At 37.5% G+C, this 22593-nt stretch overlaps 1 protein-coding gene across 2 annotated transcripts; it reads left to right on the top strand.

The window, feature by feature from the left end:
• Positions 1 to 2677: 2677 nt before the first annotated feature.
• On the top strand, positions 2678 to 22567 carry LOC146616260 (sodium channel protein type 2 subunit alpha-like). Of its 2 annotated transcripts, none has more exons than XM_085374047.1 (25): positions 2678 to 2941; positions 3338 to 3453; positions 3614 to 3706; positions 3786 to 3914; positions 4321 to 4412; positions 4854 to 5057; positions 5322 to 5388; positions 5668 to 5809; positions 7549 to 7755; positions 8694 to 8963; positions 11455 to 11587; positions 11689 to 11927; positions 12090 to 12263; positions 13059 to 13415; positions 13572 to 14027; positions 17310 to 17448; positions 17537 to 17691; positions 17869 to 18042; positions 18178 to 18300; positions 19625 to 19891; positions 19998 to 20054; positions 20562 to 20699; positions 20792 to 20896; positions 21002 to 21272; positions 21369 to 22567. In XM_085374047.1, the coding sequence occupies exons 1-25, from the start codon at positions 2678 to 2680 to the stop codon at positions 22565 to 22567; spliced, it is 5571 nt and encodes a 1856-aa protein (XP_085230173.1). The 2 variants fall into 2 exon arrangements, with proteins under 2 accessions (XP_085230173.1, XP_085230172.1); XM_085374046.1 differs by having other exon boundaries at positions 3338 to 3456; positions 3617 to 3706.
• Positions 22568 to 22593: the final 26 nt, after the last annotated feature.

Raw genomic sequence — 22593 nt, 5'->3', positions numbered from 1 at the left:
CCACAACAAAAGGCCACCCTGGAATGTGCAGTTTTGTCTCACAGCAAAATGCCACAGATGCCACAAGCAATGAGGGAGCGTGCAATTGGCATGCTGACAGCAGGAATGTCAACCAGATCTGTCGCCCGTGCATTGAATGTTCATTTCTCAACCATAAGCCGTCTCCACAGGCGTTTCAGAGAATATGGCAGCACATCCAACCGGCCTCACAACCGCAGACCTCGTGTAACCACACCAGCCCAGGACCTCCACATCCAGCAGGTTCACCTCCAAGATCGTCTGAGACCAGCCACCCAGACAGCTGCTGGAACAATTGGTTTGCACAACCAAACAATTTCTGCAAAAACTGTCAGAAACAGTCTCAGGGACGCTCAACTGCATGCCCGTCGTCCTCATCGGGGTCTTGACCTGACTCCAGCTTGTCGCCGTAACAGATTTGTGTGGGCAAATGCTCACATTCGATGGCGTCTGGCACGTTGGAGAGGTGTGCGCTTCACGGATGAATCATGGTTCACATTGTTCAGGGCAGATGGCAGCTGAGAATGTCCCAGTTCTTGCATGGCCAGCATACTCACCGGACATGTCACCCATTGAGCATGTTCGGGATGTGCTTGACCGGCGTATACGACAGCGTGTACCAGTTCCCACGAATATCCAACAACCTCGCACAGCCATTGAAGTGGAGTGGACCAACATTCCACAGGCCACAATTGACAATCTGATAGACTCCATGCGACGATGTGTTGCACTGCATGAGGCAAATGGTGGTCACACCAGATACTGACCGGTTCTGGGTCCCCAGACCCCCAATAGCGCAAAAAACTGCACATTCCAGGGTGGTCTTTTGTTGTGGGCAGTCTGAGGTACACCTGTGCACTACTCATGATGTCAGATCAGCATCCTGATGTGGCACACCTGTGAGGTGGGATGGATTATCTCAATATGGCAGATGTGCCCACTACCACACATTTGGACTGATTTGTGACCACTGTTTGGGAGGGATGGTTATATTGTGTATCTGGAATGAATTTTAGGTCTCTACGTCCATCCCATGGGGAATGGGAGCAGTAACAAAGGTGTTGCGTTTATATTTTTGTTGAGTGTACTTTAGTTTCCTTTGCAGGAAGTTTCCCAATGTGGAGAAAACATACTGAAACTTCAGCAACACACTGTGTACAGATCGAGTATTTAAAATGATTGAGGAAATTACAAGCTTTACATTTCCAATTCATCAAATGTCACTGAGCAGTCCTTACCTTTAAAAATAATCACATTTCTTCCTCTCCTGGTCTAGTCATTTTTACAACTTCATTATATCAGACAAGCTACTGCCCCTTGTTCACAAGGGGTTTGCTTGTATGTTTGATTTAGAAGATTTTTACACCAACTTTCCTGTGTCTCCTTCCAGTAATGAAGCAGGAGTCTTTTGCTTGTTTCACAAAGATTTCCTGAGAAATAAAGCAGTGTATCTTTAGCTAGCAGACACACTCTATGACATGCTGCACAGAAACAGCTTGTGTGTTTGTTGATGTTTGCTGCGCTGTTTGAATGTTTCATTTGAAATTTCCTGCCACTTAAAGAAACATTACTCGGTTTTATCTTCTACTGTGACACTAGAGAGATGCTTAAGTAACATGACTGCAACTTATTGGCATTGGCCCCAAAACACTGTTCTGGATCATTCCAGCCAACTTTAACCCTGAACATACTGCAATTGTGATACATTAATTTTTTAACCTTTTTCTTTATGTGCAATAAGCACCGGGAATGGATATACTAATAGGGTTTTCATGTATATTTTACTTTTTCCTCCATTTAGGTTCAAATCAGTTTAATGTTTGAAAGTGTGCAGTGAAGGGAAATAATAATGTTCCTCAAATTTCTCATTTGATTATTTTACGAAGTAGAGACAAGAGACATTTAAAATGTAGGGAGTAAAAGTAAAAAGTTCTCTCTTGATTATTATAATTACATCACACATGTATAACTCGATGATAGGAACAGCTGATTGACCACTGATTTAGGGATTGATTTCTTGCATGTGTTTGATCACTGCACAACATGTCGAAGTTGTCTTTGACACTGTTGCATTTGGATCATTCTGAAACTCTCTGGCAGGGAACCCAGAGAGAGATATGGCACAGTCTATGAGGCATTCATATTTAATAGTGCATAGGTCTTTGTAACACATCACATTAGTCAGGCCTATTAGTAAGATGGATCTTTTCCTCTCACTGCTCTGTCTCAGTGAGGGAAAAGCAGACTTTTTCCATTTTGAGGGATGGAAGAGGAGTTGAGTCTCACCTGGAATTGATCATTGTCATGTAAAATCTTAATTTTATCTACTGACGAGCAGGTAATTAGATCTAATTTTACCATAGCTGAAAGGAATTTATATGTATGACAGCCAACTCTAGGCTCATTATAGCTTCCTTTTTCCTCTGACCTAAGAGCAGAAACAAACACACTGTTCTTTCTTCTCGATTAAAAGTTATTAATGAGAGGCAGGTCATAACAAAATGAATTTTAAGTTGCATTTTTTTAGCCAAATAATGTTGGATGTAAGAAAAATATAACTCTGCTATTTAAACTGCTCCCTATATTGTGTCTTTCTAATGCCAGAGGCCTTTCTGTTGCTCGAGGCTAGCTGCTCACTCTGAAGGTGCAGCATGAAAAGATGGAACAGCTGCTTGTACCACCAGGTCCAGACAGCTTCCGTCCCTTTACCCATGAGTCACTTAAAGCCATCGAAAAACGGATTACTGAAGAGAATGCCAAGAAACCCAAGGGAGAGAAGAAAAAGCGCAAAAATGAAATTAAGCTCAGACCAAACCGTGACCTGGAGGCAGGCAAACCACTCCCCCTTGTATATGGAGACATTCCTCAAGGACTGGTGTCGATACCACTGGAGGACCTGGATCCCACCTACAGTAATCAGAAGGTAGGTTTGCTTAAATTTAAACTTGAACACTAAGCTCCAAGTTTAGATCTTTTCTCTGTAGTGTTCGAGTTTACATTAATTCATTATTTATGAAATTGCACGCAGCTATTAAAATTCCACTGTTGGTTTTAAATCTTAAATGAGAAGTCAATAAAAATGATTCATATGAAATTTGTCAGCAGTATATAAAGTTGTTAGCAAAATTCTCGAACCACCCTTAATTTCTTTATGTTTAAAATGCTTTAAAAATAAAGAAATGAGGAGTGGCCCAAGACTTTTGCACAGTGTTGTATGATGTTGTATACTTTTGTAAACTATAATGCAAGACAGTCAAAGAGTATCCACATAAGAGTATAAAGATGTATAAATGTCTGTCTGTCTGTTTCTCTCCCCCAGACTTTCATTGTATTAAACAAAGGAAAGGTCATTTTTCGCTTCAATGCCAGTCCAGCCTTGTACCTCCTGAGTGCCTTCAACCCTCTACGAAGGCTATCAATTCAGATTCTGGTACACTCATATCCTTTCATTAAGATATGAATCTGATATGCATGAATAATGTTGATGTTGAGCTGACCTAAGCCCAGGATTACATGTTCACTTTGTTCCTTTATTTACATGAAAAAATTATTTTACTTTCACAACAAAATCTGTTACTTCCTTGACAACTGTGTGTAAATTGTTCAACGTGGTGATCATGTGCACTATTCTCACTAACTGTGCATTTATGACACTGAACCAACCACCTGACTGGGCAAAGAACGTGGAGTAAGTGTTCTACAAACATACATAACATACACACAGTGTAGATACTGTGAAGAGTAACTGGTGTTCCTTTTTCTAACAGGTACACATTTACAGCGATTTACACCTTTGAATCCCTCGTTAAAATTTTAGCTCGGGGGTTCTGTATAGGAAAGTTCACATTTCTAAGAGATCCCTGGAATTGGCTGGATTTCTCTGTCATTGTCATGGCGTAAGTACAGGGCTTTTTCATTATTTTTGTAGTTTTTGTCACACATTTGGAAAAGACTCACCAAAGAAAAAAATAATCAGGCTTTCATAAACAGAGACGTTGCTTGTTGGCGTTAATTTTTTGGTACTGACTGTAGCTTCATTATTGCTGTTTTGCATGACTCTATGTTACACCTATTGTCATCTCTGTAAATAATAATAATAATGGATTGCATTTATATAGCGCTTTTCACGACCCTCAAAGCGCTTTACAATTCCACTATTCATTCACTCTCACATTCACACACTGGTGGAGGCAAACTACAGTTGTAGCCACAGCTGCCCTGGGGCAGACTGACAGAGGCGAGGCTGCCATATCGTGCCGTCAGCCCCTCTGAATTCTAAAATAATTATAATTTTTCTTGCAGGTATGTAACAGAGTTTGTATCCCTGGGCAATGTTTCAGTCCTTCGGACATTCAGAGTATTAAGAGCTTTCAAAGCAATTTCTGTCATTCCAGGTAAGCAGTTACCATATTTGTTTTGTTCTTTCATAGTTTAACAGTACGCTCATCCAATTGCCCACCCTTGAGCAGCTATGGACCCACCAGTGCCAAATTTATATTATCACACCTATTTCCCAGAGTTGTTTCACCAGTATGAAAATGAACAATTCTTAACAATCCCAACCTATAAAATGTATGTCATCTTATAGGTGGTTCTGTAGATGGTAATGAAAAAAGAGAGAGAGAATCTGCTCTTATTCTAACTTATTTCCAAAAGATCAACAAGATGGATTAAATAGTGGTGGCACTGGGTTTAGACAAACAAACAAACAAAAAAATATACTAAAAAAAACATGGATGCGTTCTAAGTGGATTACCACTAAAGGAAAAGCTCACTGGTATCCCTTTGTATATTTACTGTCTCTCGACTGACTGCAAGTGATTTTGTGTTTACAGGCCTAAAGACCATTGTTGCTGCATTGTTCCAGTCAGTGAAGAAGCTTGCTGATGTGATGATTCTCACAGTTTTCTGCCTGAGTGTCTTTGCCCTAATAGGTTTACAACTGTTTATGGGCAATCTGAAAAATAAGTGCATACTAGAAGAATTTGTACAAAGCTATTGGAATAACACAAATGTGACTGTGGACTTTGAAAATAAAAGTAAGTATTTGATCCCAGAAAAAAAAAAGAAATTTAAAAATTAACACTCAAATCTCAAATTAACACATAACAATTAAAAATTTAAATGAAAAGTGTATATTGCAACACAGAAGTCACAGCTAGTCGAGATAATTTACTCAATCACTGCTGTACATTGCAGAGCTGTACCCCATTTCTACTGTTGATACTTACATCAGTATTTGTGATTGACCTCCAACAAACCACTGCTATTAAATACTACTATTTTCTCTCTGTTCCAAACAGGTCTTTATTATTACCTTCCTTCGAATAGCAAAGATCCACTGCTTTGTGGAAACAGCAGTGGAGCTGGGTAAGCAAGCTTCCTCTCCAGTTACCAGAGTACTGAATAAAGTCCATATTAAACACAACCCCAATGCCAAAAAAGTTGAGACCATGTGTAAAATATAACTAATAACAGAATGTAACAATTTCCTCATATAACCAAATTTTATCAACATGGTTAACAGAAAACACATCTCAGCTTTAAAATGAGAAAATGTGCCATTTTAAGAAAAATTCTGGCTCATTTTGAATATAATGCGTTGTGGTGCCAGTTCCTTTAGAGCTTAACAGAGTCGATTTCTTGCAGGCATTGTCCAGAGGGGTACATATGCTACAAAGCGGGAAAGAACCCAGACTATGGTTACACCAGTTTTGACTCATTTGGTTGGGCCTTCCTGTCACTGTTCAGACTGATGACCCAGGATTATTGGGAAAACCTTTACCAGCAGGTACATTAAAAATGTTATTGTTGTCGGTGATCCTTGTTCTTCTTCACTGGCCAACTAGTCTGATAGCATTTGTTGTAGACAGACTGTTCATACATCAAAAGACAAGCTTGATTGTGCTCTCGGTGCTTCTATTAAGATTTTTGAAATTTTAGACTATTTCAGAAATATTCCAACCTCTTTACTTTCAATTTTTTGGCTGCACCAGAAGCAAACTACAATCAACAATGCCACTGCAGTTTCTCCAGAAATTGCGTTTAGTTAACTTTGTTTCTATGAAAACATCTTTGGTTGTTTTTAAAAACACTTTTAACCTCACGTGGTTCAGATTGTTCCATATTTTCTTCTCTGAGGACATGAAATGGCAGTGCCTGCTGTTTATGGGAAAAGCATTCTCCTACCACAGTATTATAGAGAGTATTCAGAGCTTTCTGTTTAAACAAACATCTAAATGCCGTGCAGGTGCATCTTGGTCAAAGGAAAACAAGAGTCCTACTGAGGCAAACATAGGCAAACATAGTTTCAATGGCTGCAAAAAAACATGTGGGTGTACTGCAAATAGGCTACTGCCTACATTGTACTATCAAGAAAAGCAAACAGTAATACAATAAGACTCCCATAAGCAGGTCTTTTAAGCACTCTGCACTAACTTTGACTAATAATAAGCCATCAAATGATCGCATTTCTTGAATGTGAAATGGAACAGAAACGGTTTTCTTTGTTTGATAGTTATATGTAAAGTCATATTAACATTTATCCATATACACATACAGATTTGACAATCCATCAAATAAAAAAGTACTTAATATATATTACTGAAGAAAAAAAATGTAGGTAATATGCAACTCTATTAAACTTTTGTCATATTCCCCTTCTCTCCATGAGACATGTGACAATAGCATCATGGATGATTTATAACACTAAACACTAGAGTCCAGTGTGTCACTGTAACTAATTTTGCAGTGTATTTATGTCATAACTTTTGTATTTTTTTTTTTTTTTACATGTACTACCAGATAATTTGGCTGATATAGTTTTGGTCTCAGGCAAATGAATATAAGAGCAATTATGTTTTGTTGCTACAGCATAATTACATAGATGGTAGAGTGGCTATTTCAGTTTTAGAGCAAGAAATAACATAAATGCAAAATGTGGAATTCAAAGTTTAAGGTTTTTACACACGCTGAATATGAAAACATGGAGTTTAGAGGAGTTAAATGGACAGGCGGGATTTGTAGTAAATTAGCTGACAAGTTATTAATCTTCGTTTTGTTGTTACTATTACTCTATAACAATGATGAATGAAAGAAAATCAATGTGAAGATCAATGAAAGACATCGACTTTAGATTTTGAAATTTGAAACGGTAATGAAAGTGATTTGTTTGAGGTTTTACCAAGCTCTACTGTGATTTTCTTTCATACCTAGAAAATTCAATTTTATCATCTTTACTTCTGAGTTGAGAAATTCTAGAAATATAAGTTAACATGTGCAATCTTTAGATACACCTCTATTTGAAGGCCCTCTAACTTTTAAAATATCCACTGTATTAGGGTGGATTTTTGCATGTCTCCACACTTTAGCACAGTGTAGTCATGTCAGCCAAAGGCAGGTATATAAAAATATTGTGAAAAATTGTAAAAAGTTAGAATAAAAAAAGAAATACGGGAACCTAGTGTTTTATGTTAAGTATAAATACTTTATTTGAAAAAGTGCAAAATCTTGTTTGTTTTTTCGTTGCAGACTTTGCGTGTATCTGGGAAGCCCTACATGATTTTTTTTTTGCTCATCATATTCCTTGGTTCCTTCTACCTGATCAACCTGATTTTGGCGGTTGTAGCCATGGCCTATGAGGAGCAGAACCAGGCCGCTGCAAAGGAAGCTCAGGAGAAGGAAGAGGAGTTTAAGGCCATGGTTGAGCAGCTGAGACAACAACAAGAGGAAGCTCAGGTACATTGATTGAGTCCTTAAATTTCTCTCAAGATATAATTTTAGTTAAGTCAAAATGCATCTTCTTTGAAGTACTGTAAATTCAATCAGAATAGAATAGAATAGAATAGAATAGAATAGAATAGAATAATCATTTAACTGTCCCACAAGGGGAAAGAAACATACACAATTTTTTTCATACATATTTATATCCAGGACAAATGTTACTATAAACAGAGTACTGTACAGTTATTAAATAAAATAAAATTAACTACAGATAAGAGGCAAAGCCAGGTTGTAGTGCAAATCGGTTGATTAAATTATTGCAGTTACAGAGCAGATGTAAACATCTATGATTGTTGGGAGCATTTTTGATTGTACAGTCTGACAGCTGCAGGGAGGAAGGACCTGCGGAAACGCTCCTTCTTGCATCTAGGATGTAGCAGTAGCAATCAGTTTTGCAATTTTGTATTTTATATAACTGTATACTGGTTGTGTAGTAATTTTATATAATATCTACACGTTTAAGTGGTAAGTGTGATTTATTACCTATATAGTCATTCGAGGGCTTTTCCCTTTTTTATTTAGGACACTTTTTTTCCTTTCTATGTTTATATTTTACCAGTAGAGAAATCCATCCACACATTCTCATGATCATTTATTCAGCTAAGGTCTCTGGATTTGGGCTCCTGTTTTATTTAAGACTTGCCTCTCTCTTGGGAGGTCTATGGGGGTTGCAAATCTATCACTATCAACAACACAACTATTTACACCTACAGCACATTTTAAATCTCAACCAATAACATTTGGAGGCAATTGGATTACCTGGAGGAAGCTTGCACAGGCAGACTGGCAGAATGCACACATGCAGAATGGGCCTAACTCTCCAGGAGGTTCACATCAAGAATCAGACATTTATCAGCCTGTTTACCATCAGTGTCTTATCTTCCCTCTTCTAGGCAGCACTAGCTGCTGCAGCAGCAGTGGGTGGGGAGGCCGGTGATAAAGTTGGTGGCACAGAGAGTTCCTCTGATGCCTCTAAGCTGAGCTCCAAAAGTGCAAAGGAGAGACGCAACAGGCGAAAGAAAAAAAAGGAGGAAGAAGGAAAAGAGACCGAGGGAAAACTTCCCAAATCTGAGTCACAGGACAGTATACAGAGGGCTCGCAGTCGCTTCTCTGTGGATGCAAACCTGCTCAAATATGACATGAAATGCTCATCTGCACATCAGGTATTTTTCTATGCCATGAAAGCGATATTATCTTTTCGGTTCTAAAGCTCCTTTCACATCTTCATGGTGTATTATATTTTATTACTATACGGTACTTTATTACTGTAGCTTTACTACACTTATTGTAAATTACTCTAGAATGAAACAATCCTAAACAGTTGGGACCCTATACAAAATGCAAATAAATACAGAATGCAATTTTTTACAAATCTCACATTTTATTCACAATAGAACACAGGAAACATATCATCTGTTTAAACTGAGGCATTTTACTATTTAATGAAAATTACTGTCTCATTTTGATGGCAGCAACATGTTTCAAAACTGGAGGCAACAAAAACTTAAACCTGAACCTGTCCTACTTGTTTTTCGATATATTGCTGGCATTGAATTTCCGATTTAGCCATTATATTTCTTAAATGGTGCTTTTCCAGATCAGACTTTTGTTATGTTTTCGATCTTCTACTGTGAATACAATTTGGGTTTATGTGCTTTGCAAATTAGTGTATTCTATTATAAGTTACATTTGTTCCAACTCGGCTTGTACAAATCCATTTTTTTCATAATTTAAATTAATCTTTTTTTATTTATTTAAATTGCCAAATTATAGTGGCATTTAATGCAGTGTTCAATATGGTGAAATATTCATTGTTGACATTTTTCAATATAACTTTATTTCAAAATCATGTAAAAAGTACTGACAGTACCAGTTTTAAATTCACTCCAGTTTCAGTAATTTATTAAAAGACGACTCAAAATGACAGTCTGTGATCACTCTCTTTAATTTGAATGGCAGATATATATTCAGAAAGCTCTTTGTAAGCCTTGTCAGCGAGAAGATTGACTGACTTTTGTCAAACTCTTGCAGGGCTCAAAATGACTGAAAGGCAGGAGAAGCAAATGGACTGACAATGTGGCTACCAAATTTAAACTTACACATTGCAGCCATTTGATTTTTTAGGTTGTATGTGTATGTATTATAATTTTTTAGGATATTTAATATGGATTTACTAACTTTTCTAAACATTCATGAGCTGCTAACAAATTGTTTTGATTTCTTTTATCTCATGTCATTAATCTAAATGCAACCTTTTCTTTACTGCCATCACACTTTTATTGCCATCGGTTTCATCACTTTCATCATCATCTTCTGTCTTCATCAAATTCTTTAGTTCCTATCATATGCCATCATCAGGATATATTTTTTATGAGCAATTTCCTTCTTGCAACAATTCATCATGATCATCGTCATCATCCCCATAATCATCATGCTTTCCTTCTCCACTATCATGATCATTATCATGATCTTTACTGTTCTCATTAACAGTTTTAATTTTGCATTTTTATTGAAATCATCATCATCGTGAAGTTTTTCTCACCAAAGAAATCGTTCCTTTTTTTCTTCATTTGTACATATGAAGATCGTTGTCTCTCTCTTCTGTCCTCTTTTTGATTGTCATATATCACATCCATCGGAGACTATCTTTCTCTCCTAGTCTTTTCTGAGTTTTCATGGACCCCTCTTCTCACCCAGAAGGAATAGCAAGACCAGCCTTTTCAGTTTCCAAAGTCAAGCCCAGGATGTGGGCTCAGAAAATGAATTTGCTGATGATGAGAACAGCATTTTTGAGGACACCCTGAGTCGGAGGGGCTCTTTTTTTCTTCCCCAAAGGTGTGATCGACGCAGCAGCAGTATGAGCCAGTGCAGCTTCTTTTCACATCGCAGATTTCAGCCCCGTGAGATCAGGCACAGCTCTGTAGACTGCAATGGCGTTGTGTCTCTGGTGGGTAGGAATGCACTCCCTTCATCACCCGGGGGGCTCCTTCCACCTAAAGTGACGTTAGATATGGCCTCCACTGGAGACAATGTAAGAAAGGGTTCTGTAGCCCAGACAGCCCAATAACTTGCTTACTGTATTGCTCTGTTTTTGTTTGTTTATTTTGGCCTTTTCATCTTTCTGGCTCTTATACACACACATTTATTACACACATATGTCACAAACTATGCTTGTCAGTTTTTTGTTTTGTTTATTTCTCAGTTATTTTAGCAAGCTATGCAGCTTAGCATGTCAGAAAATATAAGTCACAACTTTTCTAAACTCAAATGAACCTTGGAATTTTAACTTAAACTTAAACTCTTCCTGAGTCTATCAATGATACAATAATGGACTCTTGGTTATTGAAATGGCTCAAGTGCTTTTGATTTATACTGCTGCTTTGTGCTTTTGGACAATGATAGGCAGAGCTGTAGCTTCTAACTATATGATCAATGTACCAATACTATGTCAGTTATTCCAGAGCTTTACTGTAAGATATTCTTTTTGGATAGTTTAAAGATATGCAGCTTTCAGTGGAACAGTTTCCTCTGCTTTTTTTTTTTTCATTTATTTAGTAAATGTTATGCGATGATAAATATTTATGCTTGTACTGTAAAATGCAACATATTTTTGTATGGTTACATTTTATGTGTAAAATTTGTTTCTATCCCTAGGCTGACACCACTGACACAGAATATAGACAGAGCATTGGAGGAATAAACCAGGGATATATGGACTACCTTCAGAGCCCAGAGGCCAGACAGAGAGCTCATAGTATTGCTAGTGTCATAACCACCACAATGGAGGGTAGGTGTTTTTCACCATGGCATGAATAGCCAATCCTGACTATATCTGTGGTGTTAAAAAAGTTAAATTGTACTTTCACACAAAATATGTTTTGCAATCAGAACTTGAAGAGTCACGGCAGAAGTGTCCTCCTTGCTGGTATGATTTTGCCCACACCTTCCTAATCTGGGAGTGTTGTCCAGGATGGCTGAAATTAAAAAAAATTGTCAAACTAATCGTGATGGACCCATTTATGGATCTATTCATCACCATCTGCATTGCACTAAACACATTGTTTATGGCCATGGAACATTATCCAATGAGTGATGGGTTCCAAAGCATGCTTGCTGTTGGCAATAAGGTTAGTTCAATTTAGAGAATATTTTTTAAATATAAATATCTATTGATTTTATTAATCTTCACTGGGGTTTTTCTTTGTATGCGTCTGTGTGTGTGTGTGTGTGTGTGTGTGTGTGTGTGTGTGTGTGTGTGTGTGTGTGTGTGTGTGTGTGTGTGTGTATAGATATTCACCGGCATCTTCACGGCTGAAATGGTCTTCAAGGTGATTGCACTGGATCCATACTATTACTTTCAGGAGGGATCGAATATCTTTGATGGGATCATTGTCAGTTTAAGCTTGATAGAGCTTTGTTTGGAAGGTTCGAAGAACATGTCTGCTTTGAGATCATTCCGATTGGTAAGTCTAAATATAATTTAAACTTGCATCAAGAAGCAAGCGAAACCTTTGGAATTATCTGTATCTTTGTATACATTTATTACAGTGTTTGCCTGTGTTCAGTATATTCAAACTTGCAGTCACTTAGCAAATAATACCAAAAGATCTGAGTTGGTTAGGAAATACCAAACCTGAAGAGCAGGTTTACTCTGCTATAATTAAATAAATAATCAAACAATATGTTACAAGATCCACTCATCCACTCAGCACCCTGCTGTTTATTTGGTTAGCTTTGGCTTTGTTACCTAATGCTATAATCAGACTATGAAAATAGTGGTCGGAGACTGTGGCATGATCGAAATTATTGCAAATAAGTGCAATGAACTTACTCATTGCCTTTGAAATGGTTAGTTCTATGCAATTACTGGGCAACCACAGATTTTTTTTCCCACTCTCAGCCAGAGGTTGTCATCCTATTTTTACTCTAGTGTGACTCAGCCATTAGATTTCACACCCCTGACATGCTGACAGAAAGAACATGCAGCACAGCATACAATGTAAAAATCCCAATGTATACCACTATAAAAACATTTGATAATAAAAATAATTTTAGCTGTGAGGGAGCATTATAATTTGAGGCTGGTTTACTGTCACTATCTCTGGTTAAGCACTTAAAAAAAAAAAAAGGAAAGACAAAACTTGGATCTACATAGTTCCTAAGGATTTATATGCTTCTATTTGTAACAAATGCAATAGCATGTATGTTGTGTTGTATTTTGAGTTAGGAAATAACTTCTGTTTCCTCTTGTTTTACAGCTTAGAGTATTCAAGTTGGCTAAATCCTGGCCCACTCTAAATAAACTGATCAAAATAATTGGTAATTCAGTGGGGGCTTTGGGCAACCTGACACTGGTCTTGGCCATTATCGTCTTCATCTTTGCTGTGGTGGGCATGCAGCTATTTGGAAAAAAATACAAGGACTGTGTGTGTAAAATTTCTGAGGACTGCACACTTCCTCGTTGGCACATGAATGACTTCTTCCATTCATTCCTCATTGTTTTCCGGGTGCTTTGTGGAGAGTGGATAGAAACCATGTGGGACTGTATGGAAGTGGCTGGGATTCCCAAGTGTCTCACTCTCTACATGATGGTCATGTTTATAGGAAACCTTGTGGTACATTACATTTTATGGTCAATTCATTAATTCATTAATCTGTTTAAAAATGTAATTCCCAATTTAGTAACCTGTTCATTATTCAGTTTTACAGTAATATGTGCTCTTTTGTTATTATCAGTTACAAATCTTATCTTGTATATCATTACCTTATAGGTATTGAACCTCTTCTTGGCTCTTTTGCTGAGTTCATTCAGTGCTGACAACCTGGCAAAGCAAGAAGATGACCCTGAGTCAAACAATTTGCAAATTGCCATGGCACGCATACACAAAGGCATTGCCTTCACAAAGTCGGTGCTTCGAAGCACCTGCAGCAGCGCCTGCCTCAGAGATAAGAAACAAAAGAAGGATGAGGAAAAATCTCTGGATGAACTCCACAAACCTTTAGGGTCAAACGGAATCTCCAATCATGGCAATGGAGAGGTGATTGGCGTGGACAAAACTGGGGACAAATACATAGTCAGCAGCAGGAGTGATGATTCCATAATGTCGTTCATCAACAACCCTAGTGTGACTGTCACTGTTCCTATTGCTATCGGAGAGTCTGACTTTGAAAATCTTAACACTGAGGACTTCAGCAGTGCATCATCAGATGCAATAGGATGCCCTGCGGTAAGGATCCTGTTGGTCAAACTGCTCTCTCTAGATTCCTGATTTCTGTTTTAAAGCACATTTTTTAAATGACATTGCAAGTTAAATGTTTATGACATGTAATGCAATCACATAGGACTTTGGTTTAAAAGAACACTGTTGGTGAGGTAAATTAGATATTCATTACCATACAGCAAAGGACAGAATTGTTAGTCGTCTATAACTTTTCACAAATTTTTCCAAGTCCTGTTTAACAGAGAAAGGAATTTTAACACATCCTAGTGTTCATTTCCAAACATCCTAGTTTTTTTTTTATTCTTACATTATTTTACTTTGCACACAGAAACAAAATTATTTCACAAAAACTTAAAAATACCAGGTTCAAAATTCCAGAGTATTTGAAATTCTTCTCTTGCTACATCTGCCAAGCTTGTTCTGTACTGTGTGGCTCTCTTTGAATTTCTTGATGAAATTTCTTCCCTTCCTGACACTTGGAAATGCAGTGATCACTTTGTATATCCATCTCCTGAGCATGAACAATTGCTTTTCTCTAAACTCTTTTGTCTAAACTCATTTATTTTGTTTTTGGTAAGATGCTGTCTCAAGTGATGGCTCAAGCCCTACCTGAGGTTTTCATACTGTGTGTAAATTGGAAGATAACTTTCAGGTTTAATTGAATTTTACAAGCTTTGAACATGAAAAAAGCTCAAGCACCTTATTGCACAGCAGAGGTTTATAGTATGGCTCAATAAAAAAAGGTCAGTTTTTCAGGGCACTCATTATAGTGACACTGGTCATTTGGGGGGTTTTTCCATTCTTGTATTGTATGCAAATAGAAGAAGTGAAGTGAAGTGAAGTGAAGGACTTAGCCTACAATCTACAGTCATGGCAATGACATGTATCATGATACTTTCCCTAACTGCACATATACCATAGCCTTCTAACAAGAAGAGACCATATAGACGGGAAAATACCAGTGTGCACATTACATTATGAGCCATTTAAGTCTGAGTGCTAGGGAGCTTAATCCTCCTACTAAGAGGACGGTGTTTTGTGTTGTAGGAAAGGAATATATTGAGTCTCTATAATATTACTGTTGCATTGTTATTGCTGCTGTCCGTGAATGTATTTATTATTTGGATGGGTAACAGAAAAAAATAATATTTCTTGGCAGTATTTTAAAGGAAGGGTTGTATTGTTTCTGCTTACTTGTTGTTGCTTGATACAGATGCTGTAAGAACTCCTTACAATACATCAGACTCATCAAAGAGTGCCCTGCTTATGAGAAGAATCAAATAACCCTTTAACAGAGATTAAAGGGTTATAATTCTTTGATGACTTTAATTCACTCACTTGATTTGTTTGTTCTAATATGTTTCCCCCTCCCTCGTGTATGTTAATGATTAAACAATTATTTATTTAACAAAAAGTAAGTCAAAATATATATATAGAATTAGCATGTGACATGTACACCCCATGATTCAGTAACTTACTGAACCACTTTTAGCAGCAATAACTTGAAGTAACTGTTTTCTGTATGACTTGAGAAATTTTAGCCCACGTGTTTACAACATTGCTTTGAAGGCCTTCATTTATGAACACATTTTTATAGCCATTATGTTGTAGATCTGTTGATGTGGTTGGGACAATTTTCCTATTTGGGCCACGTTTTAGCTTTTGGACAGATGCACTCACATTTGACTGCAGAATACTTATAAAAAGTAGTTTATGTTGGACTCTATGACTCTTTGGCAGTTGGTATGATGTGTTTGCTTTTCACCAAACGTGGCACTGTGAATTATGAGCAAACATGTAGTTTGTTAAAATTCAGTTTTTCACGAGTTTTTCAAGCCATGCTGGCACGTTATTTTTAAAGACCAGAGGCTTTCTCATGGCAATCCTTCCAAACACGTCATAATTGTTTAGTCTTTATTTAATTGTACTTTCGTACTGTCAAACCTCTTGAGTTTTTTGTAGTTTCCCTGAGCATTGCATGGCCTGACTTTGGGGTGAATTTGCTGAGATGTCCACTCCTGGCAAGCTCAGCCAGGAGTGGATGGTTTAAAATGATTTCCACTTGTGGTTAAACTTTCTGACTGTAGAATGATGGACTTCATACTTGTTCAAAATGCTCTTATAATCCTTCCCAGATGTATGGGAAGTAAAGAATGCTTCTCTAACTTCACTGCTGATGCCTTTCCTCCTTGGCATTGTGTTAACACATACCTGAGTGCTCAGACCAGCAAACTGCCAAAACGTCTGCTTTTATAGATGTGCTCACACCCGGAAGTGTGTAATATATAACGTTTTGTAGTTCATCTGAGGTTGTATTAATTAATGTGTTATTATGTCCTGATACACATCACCTAAAAGGAGTACTTTCTTTTTACAGTGACTGTACTGATAGACTATAGCCCAGTGTACCACTAAACATAAAGGATATTTTTAATGATAAATATCCTGTAAGGTGTTAATATGGTGCCTATGATTTTTCAGGGTTAGTAAAACACAGTGGTAATTAGCCATTATTTCTGGATTTCAGCACACAATGAGTTAGCTTTGCTATAATACTGTTGATTATTCAAAATAGTTTGTATTTTAAAATCAGCCATATTGTGTTGATTTGTGACTCTTTGTTTTCCATAAATGTAACATTAAGCTCCCCTTTTCAGATTTACAGTTGTAGAATGGATGTACAAAGCATCATTATATTAACAGTAGGGCATACAATGTATCAGAGTAACATGCTTACATTATTCCCTGTTCTGCATTAGCTGGTCCCAGGGCAGCCAAGTGCTTCTGCATTCTCCAGGAAGACATTCAAGCTGTTTTCATACTAGCTATTAGGAGACACGCCCTGCAGATAGCTATACAACAACAGGCTAAAGGAGTGAACTTATGGCTACTGCAAAGCATTGCCAGGCTTTAAATTTACCAGTCTCTCTCACTATCTATCTATCTATCTATCTATCTATCTATCTGTCTGTCTGTCTGTCTGTCTGTCTGTCTGTCTGTCTGTCTATCTATCTGTGCTCTTCCTCCAGTAATATGGAACTGAGCAGGAAATGCAGACTTCTTGGTGCCTTTGCTCTTGAGAACCACTCAACTGTTCTTTGGAGTCAACGCACTAATAGTTTGTTGTTTTGGCTAAAGTTTTGCATGTGTTTGTGTGTGATCATATATCTGCTTTAATTTAACGATCATATGTTATAACTATTTCTGTGTGAAAATAGTGCTGCTCAATAGCTCTGTTGTATTTGTTCACCCAACACTTCTTTTTCATCCACATTCTCTCATAAACAGATCGTTGAAGATGATGATGATGGACAGTTCAGCTCTTCAGAGGGAAGCACAGTGGATGGTCTTCCAGCTGGAGAGGGAGCAATTTCCGTAGACTTTGAATTAGAAGACACTATGGAGCCCGATCCTTGTTTCCCTGCTGGTGAATTCACCACCTACCTAACCTTAAATGTAATTTGAATCTGCATTTTCTATGACTAAAACCCCATCTGCCCATTGTCTTTTTTCAGCCTGTGTGCAGACATTCCGTTGTTGTCAAGTAAATGTAGATGTGGGCTGGTGGAAGACATGGTGGACACTACGAAAAACCTGTTATCGGATAGTGGAGCACAACTGGTTTGAGAGCTTTATTATCTTCATGATCCTGCTTAGCAGTGGGGCCCTTGTAAGTATTTACATGAAGAAAGCAAATGTTGCATTTGGATGACTAATTTGGTTTCTTTTGTGGATTTATGTGAGATATTTTATCTAGGATCTCTCATCAAGCAATAGATTCTCAAACGGAAATTTCATTATGTGCACGTTTGGCATTACTAAAGGTTGTCTTTTTCCACACATTTAGGCATTTGAGGATATCTACATTGAGCAAAGGAAGACTATTAAAACAGTTTTGGAGTATGCAGACAAAATTTTCACTTACATCTTTATTCTGGAGATGTTACTGAAGTGGGTGGCATATGGATTTGCCAAGTATTTTACAAATGCCTGGTGCTGGTTGGACTTCCTAATTGTTGATGTAGGTTGAAACTCTGCTTACACAGTGCTGAATCTGTTCTTTGTTGTGTTGAGACGTAGAATGAAACTGCACTGTCTTTGATTAATGTGTGTAATATTTCTTCTTTGCTCATGACATGTGTTGCATGTGTTCTAGGTCTCACTGGTCAGTCTGGTAGCCAACGCATTAGGTGCTAATGAACTTGGTGCCATCAAGTCTCTGAGAACTCTAAGAGCTCTGAGGCCACTGAGAGCCCTGTCACGCTTTGAGGGCATGAGGGTAAGAGTTGTTGAAAGTACTTATCCATTCAGAGTCATGCTGTCTAGCACTAGCTCAATATACTAGTGCAGAACACTTCCACTTCATTAGGTACAGCTTGTTAGCTCTAGATGGGCCACCTTTTTGCCATCAGAAATTGCTTAATTATTGTAGCACAGATTCAACAATAAAAAATACAATTTGTTGCATGCAACCATTCCTGTCTTCTCCCAATTCCCTTTCTCCTGCCTTCATTTGTCATCCTGGTAAGCTTAAGTATTTTGTTCTACAAGTTGAAAAAAAATCACTTTTTTCCTCAAATATACACCAGTGATGCAGAATTTTGATAAAAGGAATAGTTTGACATTGCGGGAATTTCTTGCTGAGAATACAACCCCATTATATAGTGCTTTTCATAAGTTAAAAAAAAATGCTGTTTTTAATATTGTAAATTTGTTTTCATTGACTCAAGAAATGTGTTTGTTTTTTACAGAGCTAATACACAACATCTAATAATGAAAATAAATCAATTCAAAATCAAAAGTAATACAACACAAAAAATAAAATCCTGTAACTCGAAGGTACAAAGAACTTAAATAAATAAAAACAACAGCTGTGAAATAAATAAAGTCAAATAAAGTGCTACTCTAACTCTTAAGAAACAAAAAATAAATAAATACCAAAATATCAAATTATTCTTATATCACTTTTCTCTTGTGATATCTAACGGCATTAGAGTTTTTTGCCGTGCTATGCAAGCATGGTCTTATCAGGTTGATAACTTATGTAACTGAAGAGACAGCTTTGTTGGCTGCTGAAATCAATAAGGCAGGTATTGATTAGTTGCCTTCATATTGTGGTGGTCTAGATTTACAGCACTGCTACAGTGATCATCTTTCCTCACGTGGTAGCCAGAGTATTCCCTGATTTGCATGCACAAATTCTCATGTGCGTCAGTAGTGCCATAATAGCTTCCATGCCAGTATCGCTGTTTTGATATTGTTTGTTGCGTATGTAACATGATTTTCTTTATGTTTTATGTATTTTTCTTTTTACAGTAATCAAATTTTGCGGCATCCTCCTTTCTCTACCAGGTGTTCATTTCAATGTTTATCTAAAATTTAAAACTCATCTGCTGACTCCTCTCCTGATTCTGTTTCCACCTTTACCATGTAGTTGTGTTGGATCTTTGGCGTTAGTCATAGCTGTGATGAGGTGTGATGTCAATATGCATGTTGGCACACATTTGTTTTTCCCCATTGCCAGAGTATACAGTGTGGTACATTACTTTAAGATTCTGTGATCCCTGTCAGCTTTACAGATATGTCATGATTTGTGTGTGCAGGTGGTTGTCAATGCCCTATTGGGAGCCATTCCCTCTATCTTCAATGTGCTGCTGGTATGCCTCATCTTCTGGCTCATTTTCAGCATCGTGGGGGTCAACTTATTTGCGGGAAAGTTCTACTATTGTGTCAACACAACCACAAATGAGCCGTTTACTGCATCAGAAGTGAAACATATGAAAGACTGTAATTTCACGGATTCTAAGGTGAAGAACGTCAAGGTCAACTTTGATAATGTTGGCATGGGTTACCTTGCACTGTTGGAAGTGGTAAGTAACTCAGTATTGTGTTTCATAATTAGTGTCACATTTTGTGCCAGTTTTGTAATACAACAATATGTGTTTTTAATGCCACTTGCTGTATTCTTTTCTACAGGCTACATTTAAGGGTTGGATGGACATCATGTATGCTGCTGTTGATTCTCAAAGCAAGGTGGTGATTTTTTTAGTATTTCAGTGTTGAAATGCTTGAACTCCTATAAAATATCAATGTTTAATTAAATCATATTACACCTTCTTTTTTGTGGAGATGACACGTTGTTCACGAAAAACATATAACACTGTTAAATTAATTTTAGATTATCCTATTTTGTTTGGCCACGTTAAAGCTGTGGAACACTACACCTGATGCATACCAAACATTTCCTGCTGTTGCTGCTTAATCATGATCAAAATGCTTAAAATGTATTTACAGATCAGAATCTTGGTAAAGATAAAATAGTCCAGTTAGCTGTTAGTTCAAAGTTTGAAGGTGACAAACTGCATCAGGCTTTGAAGTCCTTTTTATTTGAACAAAATTATTTTGGGGGGCGGGCTTTACGGTAATCTAAATGCCACACAAGTAGGGCCACTCCTCATGAGGCACACATGAACTCAACCAGTACAGAAATTCAAAGGATGACTCTGTTTTAATGTCTCGTTTTTTCTGTCATCTATGTAGCCAGAAGAACAACCAGACTATGAGATCAACCTATATATGTACTGTTATTTTGTTGTTTTCATCATATTTGGAGCATTTTTCACACTCAATCTCTTCATTGGTGTCATTATAGACAACTTCAATCAGCAAAAGAAAAAGATAAGTATCAAATCTGCTTTTTAAACAAATTTGTGGTATTTTGGCTTCCAACATGTTGTTGTGATTCAACATGCCTATCATGCTTTCTTTACTTCGGAGGTCAAGACATCTTTATGACTGAAGAACAAAAGAAATACTACAATGCCATGAAAAAACTGGGGTCAAAAAAACCACAAAAACCGATCCCTAGACCATCGGTATGTAACTCAAGCCTTGACTGCATTCAGTATGAATTAAAACCCTCACTTTTATTTAATCCAAAATTTATTGTTGTTTATTTTTCCTATGCATGTCTGTTTTAGAACAAGATTCAAGGATACATCTTCGATTTTACCACCAAGCAATCATTTGATATTGTGATCATGGTTCTAATATCGCTTAATATGATCACTATGATGGTGGAAACTGATGAACAATCAGACTACAAGAAAAACGTCCTCTACTATGTAAATGTGATATTCATTGTCGTCTTCACTGGAGAGTGCATATTAAAGATGCTCTCACTCCGGCACTACTTTTTCATGAATGGCTGGAATATATTTGATTTCATCGTTGTTATTCTGTCAATCATCGGTATGACTCACCTTCATTTACAGTTTCTCTCTGATACATTTTTAATATTGCAGTAATCTGTCATCCAGTGTTTAATCTTTTCATTTCTTTCTTTAGGTTTGTTTCTCTCCGAAATAATAGAAAAATACTTTCTTTCACCAACCTTGTTCAGAGTCATCCGACTGGCACGGATTGGCCGCGTCCTCCGCCTTATTAAAAGTGCCAAAGGAATACGCACACTCTTGTTTGCCTTGATGATGTCACTTCCCGCCTTGTTCAACATTGGTCTCTTGCTGTTCTTGGTGATGTTCATCTATGCGATCTTTGCCATGTCAAACTTTGCATATGTCAAGAAGGAAAGAGGTATTGACGATCTTTTCAATTTTGAGACTTTTGCAAACAGCATGATCTGTCTGTTCCAAATCACCACCTCAGGTGGATGGGATACCCTACTATATCCCATTCTCAACAAAAATGAAGATGACTGTGACCCTGAGATGGAGAATCCTGGTAGTAATTTTAAAGGAAACTGTGGAAATCCTACACTGGGAATTATTTTCTTTGTGAGCTACATCATCATCTGTTTCCTTATTGTGGTGAATATGTACATTGCAGTCATCCTGGAAAACTTTGGTGTAGCTACTGAAGAGAGTGCTGACCCACTGAGTGAGGATGATTTTGAAACGTTTTATGAGGTCTGGGAAAGGTTTGATCCTCATGCAACACAGTTCATTGAGTATAAAATGCTTTCAGAATTTGCAGATAATCTGGAACCACCATTGCGCATAGCCAAGCCTAACAAGTTTGACCTGATCTCTATGGACTTACCGATGGTGAGTGGTGACCGCATTCACTGCCTAGACATCCTGTTTGCATTCACAAAGCGTGTTCTAGGTGAGGGTGGAGAAATGGACATTCTAAAGGAGCAAATGGAAGAGCGTTTCATGGCCTCAAATCCTTCCAAGTTGTCCTACGAACCCATCACTACCACCCTCCGTCGCAAACAGGAGGAGGTTTCAGTTGTTGTGATCCAGAGAGCATTCAGGCATTATACAAGGAAGTGTCCAGGAAAAGACAGAAGGTCCCATGACACATCCAATATTAACAATCAAAAGGATAAAAAGCTCATTAACAAGGGAAAGCATGACACAGACAAACTTAAAAACACGTCTAGTGCCAATAAAAGCAAACTGACACCTTCTGCTGCCTCTCAACCTTCATGTAACAGTGTGACAACAAATGGAAAAAACAAATATAAAAAAGACAAAAGTGAAAAGGAGGTTGTGAGCAAAGATGTCAAAGAACAAGATATGTAAAGGAAATCTGTGCTACACCAAAGACA

The sequence above is a fragment of the Diplotaxodon limnothrissa genome, linkage group LG16, assembly GCF_057381915.1.
Source record: "Diplotaxodon limnothrissa isolate DT_005_m linkage group LG16, D_limnothrissa_male_GT1.1, whole genome shotgun sequence".
Taxonomy (NCBI): domain Eukaryota; kingdom Metazoa; phylum Chordata; class Actinopteri; order Cichliformes; family Cichlidae; genus Diplotaxodon; species Diplotaxodon limnothrissa.
This window is presented reverse-complemented; position numbering and strand designations above follow the sequence as displayed.